The 7,400-nt window shown below is 37.9% G+C and overlaps 1 protein-coding gene across 4 annotated transcripts in view; it reads right to left on the reverse strand.

Annotated features, from left to right (window-relative positions):
* Positions 1-7,400, reverse strand: part of pcdh9 (protocadherin 9) — a 234,161-nt gene that overhangs the window by 52,169 nt on the left and 174,592 nt on the right. For 2 of the 4 annotated variants that reach the window (XM_015027916.1, XM_015027915.1), the window contains one exon: positions 1,805-2,006. In XM_015027916.1, coding sequence (XP_014883402.1) covers positions 1,805-2,006 — 202 coding nt within the window. The remainder of the gene's footprint in view (positions 1-1,804; positions 2,007-7,400) is intronic. The other 2 variants (XM_015027918.1, XM_015027917.1) reach the window with 1 other exon arrangement.

A 7,400-nucleotide genomic window follows, 5' to 3' on the forward strand; every position in this document is an offset into this window, starting at 1 on the left:
TTTTTTTTTTTTTTTTTTAAATTTTTTTTTTTAAAAAAAAAAATTGTTTTTCTTAAAACAAAAAAAAAAAAAAAAAAAAAAAAAAAAAAGACCACCCACCACATTGCGGTCTCCATCTAAAATCATTTACTATGTTGGAATATTTTCAGTACTGTGGGAACATACTTCTTTTTTTTTTACTTTTCTCATAAATGTCAAATATGCTTCATATATCATTTCCTTTTGACAACAGATTAAGTTAAATTATACCTTTAGCACAAGAGAGAATCTATGGCTTATTAAGTCTGACAGTAAACTGAAAACTAGTTAACCTGGGACAACTGAGTTCATATATTTCAGAGTACCACAGCAGGTAACACATCCCTCATTGACAAGACATAAAATCATTATCCTGCCAAGAAGCAGGTCAGTGATCAAAGACCACTGCTGTCACTGCTAAGAGTTTGCCGACAGGCAAACAACAGTAACAAACAAAATCCCTTTCACTAAGGACAGAGATGATGGTAACCTGAAATAAATACACCCATTGTCCATGATGAAGCCTCTTACTTGCACAACACGTTGAGGATTTATTCTGTTCTTCTTCATGTTTGCCTAAATTAAGTGGTCTACAGATGACAGTAGATCAAGCACTGTTTTAATGTGCTACACATTTATGCAAGAAGAACCTGTTACCGCTCCTTTCACTCTTCTCTCCATCTCTACTAATCACAAACAATTGTTATTTTGCACATTTGTTAATTCTTGGTGTGGTCAGAGATCTCTTTCAGATTATGGGCCAGGACAGTTCTTTCTATGCTGAATACACTGCCTATCTTGACTGTTGTGGGCTAGAATCCTTTTTAAATCATCATGAGCTAAATTTTACTTTATTTTTTTTTTTTTATCTAAATGGACGATTTTTCTGCGCACCCCCTGCACATGGCAGGTCCACATGTAGCTCTGTAAGCAAAGTGAGCCACTGGGTCTGAACTTTACTCACCAAATGCTACTGCCAACTGTGACCACAGCTGCTAAGTTGGAGTCAATATGACATCACACAAACTCAGTTTATGCACAGCATTTGTTTTTATGTACTGCTGGCTGCCTCAATCTCAGCAGGCATGCTGGCATCGACCTTCGGGTGATGGGTTTGGTCTTTGTGCACGCCTCACCTCTTAATGATAAAATGAGAAAACTGGGTCGGAGATGTACATTCCCACCAGAAATAGTGGGAAGTTAACATCTTCAGCTGAGTACCAAGATTTCCAACTGGGAAATCATCTCTAAATAAATCAAATGAGTTTCACAAATAGGTGAGGAGCCTTTGGGAGGCCCAGGTTTGCTCCTGGGAGGAATGAACAAGTCTGGATGATTAACTGAGAAATGAATGACCTGCTCATGTATCCACTAGAAACCTACTTGTGCAATGAAATGACTCTAAATTAAATGATATTTGGTGTGTTCAGTCCTTTATGGAGACAGATGTTGTTTTTATGACAATTTATTATCTCTTTTCAGGAAGGAGAATGTAATACGGTTCCATTTTCTCAACCTGAACTTCCGAACAAATATTCAGCATTCACCGTGTTGAATACAACGAGCGAGCACTTTGGAGAAAAGAAGCAGTATTACGTCTCACACAATGTCTACAAAATTGGAATAAAGCAAAGAAATTAAGATACCGTGGAAAAATGTGTGAAACTGTTCTTGACTTTACAAGAGGACAATTTCCAGAAGAATGGCAGAGAAAGAAATAATAAATAAATAAAAAAAATCTGAAGCAATCAATAACGCACTGAAGAGAAGAGATGTCACAACTTACCAGAGTTAGGATCGGAGTTGCCGTCAGCTTCAGTCCTCTTATCTGGGGAGGCCTGCTCGTAGAAGTCGTCCTGCGCCTGCACCAGAGGGAGAGGTTGTGTGAGGAGAGAGCCACTGCCTACAGGCTCGTGGTCCCCCAGACCGCTGTCACTGCAGCTCTCCTGAGAGCCATCCGGCAGGTGAAACGTGACGCGCCGCTGTGACTAGAACCAAGAGCACAAAACAGAGCCTCTGATGTTAGTGCTCTGCTCTGCCCCCTCATGTTGTCTTTTCTTTTCAAAGTATTTCTTTACATTGAGCCAAACATGCTCATGCTTGCTGCATTACACAACGAGTCCTGATTGGGATAGCAGTGTGTGAATAATTTTGAACAAATAATGCAAACTACTAGGGTTGCAAACCGATTTTTTGGAATTAAAAGGTCCACTTTGACCTGTTCTGGCAATCCATGGGGGAGGGAGTTCAGGCATTGCAAATATAGTCACGTTTCACTGCACACTGACAACCCGTAACAGCATGCAAATTCATACCATGCAATGTTACAAAAATTAATCAGGATGAAAAATAAAAAGTTTCATCTCTTTCATAAGTACGTGGTGTAATGAATGTGTGGCATAAATAATGATGGTTATTAGATCCTCCTCCCTTGCTGGGTGATACAACCATGTTTCAAATCAGCAGCAGGAACATTAACAACCTCACTATTTAGTTTGTCCTGTCACTTTGTTTAGATAATGGTAAAGTCAAAGTAGATCCTGAAGTCAGCAAAACCTTTCCCCAGTGGGTTGTTATTTTGGGATTCCGTACTCTGAAAGATGAAAGAAATTTTGGATTACGCAAGTGTTATTTTTTACATGTCTTATAATCTATTTTCTAACATGGCAATGTTTAGCATCATTCTGTTTAAGAGTGAACATTAACAGTCAATATTTGACAATATTTCTGCTTGAGAACATGACTGTTTCTTGGCGTGTGGGGTTTTTTTTTGTGTGTGTGTGGGTTAACGAGAGCAGCTTTATTGTAAATTTGGTCATAATAAAATGCAGTGGTTGCAAGAACTGAAAGTAAAATGTAAACAAACTGATTAATAAACTAGCTGTAGCCACAATGTAAATGTCATGTCATGATGCAAATAATGCATCTATTGTGATGTCACATTTGAACATTCAATCATGTTATTTATTATGCCGAGACTGTAAAATTTGTTTAGATAGTGACCAATAATTGACATAGTTTTAATCTGTGGAAGCTCAAACTTATAAGTGATTTCACCAAAAGGGAGAATTAGCACAATTCATCTTAGAAACGTTACTTCTGATTCACTTGGAAATATGGCAAAAAAGAAAAGAGGAACTCCCTCCCCCAAAAAAAAAAAAAAAAAAAAAAAAAAAAAAAAAAACGCCGATCATCCTAAAAGCCTCCCTGATTGAATTTCCTATTGTAAATTCCGAGTGTCTTTTTCTCGTGCTCTAATGACATTTTCCTCAGGCTTTTTCATAAGTCCAGACAGAAGCCTTCAGCTAACCTTTTGTGAGCATAGAGAGGTCCCTGCCACATCCTTGGCGATGACAGACAGAGGAGGGTTTTATAGTAATTATTGGCAAAAGCAAAGGTCACCCAATCTGCAGTCTAATGCAAATCATCTCATTATATATTTTAGAACTGCTCCAAGCGCGTGCAACATTCAATTAAACAAAAAGGTAGTATAAAGGAAGAAAAAAAGAAAAGGGTGTTGGAAAAGATGGAGCGATACTTTATTTTGTAGAAGAATGGTTGTGAGAACTCAGATAAAGATAGATAGATAGATAGATAGATAGATAGATAGATAGATAGATAGATAGATAGATAGATAGATAGATAGATAGATAGATAGAGTTTAACAATGACAACTGAAAGTCGAAGATCCAGCACACAATTAAATAAAGGTAAAGGTCTTGTAAAGCAGCGTGAATCTGGATAAATGTCACTGTTAGCAATTATAGAGAGGCAGATGAACAGATGTGGCATTTCAAATGAAGATGACATACCAACAGTTCAGCTGGGAAGGATAGCCCACCTTTAAAAAAAGGTTTCTCTTTTGTTTGTTTGTGTGCAGCTAATTAGCCAGAGCACAGCTATCAGTTTTACATGAGCTATGCGGTGCACATGTAAAACCAGTGACTGTGAAGACGCTGGTTTTCATCTTTAAGAGAAGCCTTAAAGATGGCATGTTTGGTGCATCTGCACCTAATTAAATGGAGCTGTAAATGTTTATCTTCCTGCAAATGCCAACGAAACTGGCCTTATGAGTACATTCAAGTCAAAGACAAATGCACATTGCAAAGCAATGAATAAATTAAAAATATGGGTGATTATATTTTAAACATATATTTTCACATGTAGAAATACATAAAGAAAAAAAAGTGTCTGTCAAGTTATGATAAAATGGCTCATATGACAAAGAGCAGAGAAAAGAACAGCAGTGTTTTGACTCAGTTTCTCACTATGACATGACGTATGCAGTATTTGCAGATGCAACATGTATCTATTTCAGACAGGTCGATATATGTATCTGCTGCACTTTAGTGCTCAAGCACTAAAGAGAATTTCCTTGGGGTCCTATTTGTAAAAAAGCATTAATATTTAGTGCCAGACAATTACTGAACAATTAATTATTTCACTTTGTGTACAATTTCATGCTAAACAAAAACAAAGTAAATAATATTCCAGCTTTGTATGTCATGCACTATCTATGTCTGCAGGAGTTTTCTGTTGGAGTTTGTGCATGTGGTTATTAAATGGGTTTAAACATGTTTGAAGATATTTGTGTTTTTCTTTAGCTGACAGTCACTCGTGGTAATATTAGCATAAGACCGGCTTAGAGTATCCCTGCTGCCAGTTTACAAGATATTATGGCTTATCATGCCTGCTAACCCTTATTATCCGCTTGTTTTTATAATTTGCCTGACCAAACACACTTACTTTAACAAACACAAAGCAAATAGCGCCACTGATCTGCTGTGTGGTTTAAGTTCTAACAAAACTGGAAAATTACTCTCTCATACCTGAGAGGAAATTGTGTCTCAAATGTGTCAAAGTGGACGGTTTTGTGTAAAACTCTGATAAATATATTCTCCAGGAATCAAAACTGAATTAATGGCTGCTTCTCAGTTTTGCAAGCTTGAGGTAAAAAGAAAACTGTTTAAGAGAGCTGGGTGGATCAGCATGAGCACCACGTGCAGAGGCTGTAGTCCATGATCCGGAGTTCATTGGGTGAATTATTGCTTGTCTTTCCTTTCTCTCTCCTCCCAGTTTCCTGTCCATTTACTGTTCTATAAAGACCACTGGAGGCTAAAAGATCGTTAACAAAAAAAAAAAAAAAAAACAAGGAAAAAAGTTCAAATAAGGATCCTATAATAATGCACAGCACAGACTGAATCTGGTTGCTCTAAGCATCTTTCTGCACAGATTTCCAACTATATCCAAGCCAAAAGTTGGTTCTGTATTCTGAGAAATTCTGAAGTTGAGAATATGTCTGAATATCTAGGCTGCCAATGAATTTAGCACTGAAGAAATAGTTCAGAAAAGAGCATCTGATGATTAAGGGGCACAGTACTGCACTCAAGACATGAGGAACAACACACTATTAGGTTATTCTTCCGTTAATTACTTCAAACCCCAGCAACACCTTGATAGAACAAACAAAAGTCTAACTTGGTGCAGCAGAGATCCTGACAATTGGAGCAAACATTTCCTGGAAATACTTTATATGCAAAAAGGAAACCAATGACTAGACTGTGGTGGGCAGCCTGGATTATGCATGTGCAAGTGAGATGTAAGGTTCCAATGTAGAAAAGATGTAAGAAAAGAGGGCAAAAAAAAAAAAAAAAACATCCATTGTCCAGTGATCACTGTGTGAGAAGAGGGGTACAGCATGGACATGTTGGCAGTTCATCATGGGGCAACAAAGAGACACACAAAATAACCACGCACGCACACACACACACACACACACACACACACACGCACGCACGCACGCACACACACACACACACACTGTCCCGTCTAATTGGACAGTGAGGGGAAGTCAGAGTCCTCAGAGAGGACTTGCGCATGCACAGGGAGAACATGCAAAATGCATGCAGAAAGATCAAACTCAGGAACCTTCTTGTTGAAAAGCAATAGTGTCCTGTTGCAAAAAATATCTATTGATAACATAATAAGGTATACAATAGCTGCAGATCTCTGATACAAATGTAAAGGAATCTCTTTTTAATACAGCTCTTCTGGAACCAAAAAATTCATTGTTACGAGTAAGGTCGTAAAAGTCCTACTCGTTATGTTAATTTGGGTGTGCAGGTGTCTTTCCCTGATTGGTGGAGCTGGAAGAACAGCAAGACACTAAATGGAGACCAAAGAGGAGATTACGCTGCTGTGGACCACCCAGTATTTATCTTCTCTTCATTCTGAATGAAACCACAATTCATGTGGTGGCCAAATCATACCCTGAGCATTAATACATTCTGATGTCTGTGTTTACAAAGCTTAGCTTTCATTTTCTACTTTTCTTTCAGTTAGAGAGGTAAGTTATTTACTTATTTTCAATTGTTAAAATTGAGTTTCTCTCTGTTTCTTATTTTGGCTGAAGTCCATGAAGGTAAAATCTCATTTTGCAGTGCAAAACAAAATAAAAACATCATTTCCTTAATAAATATCATTGTAAATAATTACAATGTGCCCCTGGCTATTTCTAGTCTTAAGAGGATCATCACCTTTATGTTACGACTTGCTCACCAGTAGAAAGGCTATAAAAACAGACACACCAAGTGAAACTACATCTTAACTCAAAAATTATATCTTTCACATTAAAATCTGCTGCAGAAAAACTACTCTCTCAGACTTTAAACAGCAACGCCTTAGTTTAATTTAACAAAATAAAGGGGGTAGGGCTTATGAAAGTAAAAACCCTCCCTGCCTCTGTGTTTTTCTCCTCCTGAGTTTGACCATATGGAGCTCAGTATGCAAGTTCAAAACAACTTCTGTGTTGTACCGTGTTCCAAATGAACACAATATAGCCTTCCTATCAGGCCAACATTTAATGAGAAGAAGCACACACAGGGACATAATGTCAGCACGCACACACGTTTGCAAACACACACGCACACAAAATAATGCAACTAACCTCCTCACCACCACAAATAATCTTATCTAACAGCAGCCTGACACCTGCGGTGAGCGAACACTTCCCACGAGTCCATTCTCACAATCAAACCACGAAGGGAGATCAGTCAACCAGGAAAACAAAACTCACTCACTAAAAGATCTCCTTACTCCCCGTCCATCTCTGCCCTGCTCTCTCTTAAGACACCAAAGGTGCTCTGCCATCTGCTGGTCGTTTTAGAAAATGCATGTGTTTTTTTTTTTTCACCACCCCCCCCTTTTGCGTTCCACTGCTGGCGTTGATTGATTTTTTTTTTCTCTCCTTCTACAATCTGTTCTACGGCTTTGCTTAGCATTGTTAAACAACTTAATTAATAATTCACAGAACTGACCATACAGTTTTATTTGACCCTAACATTAAAACATAAAGAGAATAGGCTGCATATATATATATATAT

The sequence above is a fragment of the Poecilia latipinna genome, unplaced genomic scaffold (assembly GCF_001443285.1).
Source record: "Poecilia latipinna isolate Pla-1442-1.1 unplaced genomic scaffold, P_latipinna-1.0 Scaffold110, whole genome shotgun sequence".
In the NCBI taxonomy this organism is placed as follows: domain Eukaryota; kingdom Metazoa; phylum Chordata; class Actinopteri; order Cyprinodontiformes; family Poeciliidae; genus Poecilia; species Poecilia latipinna.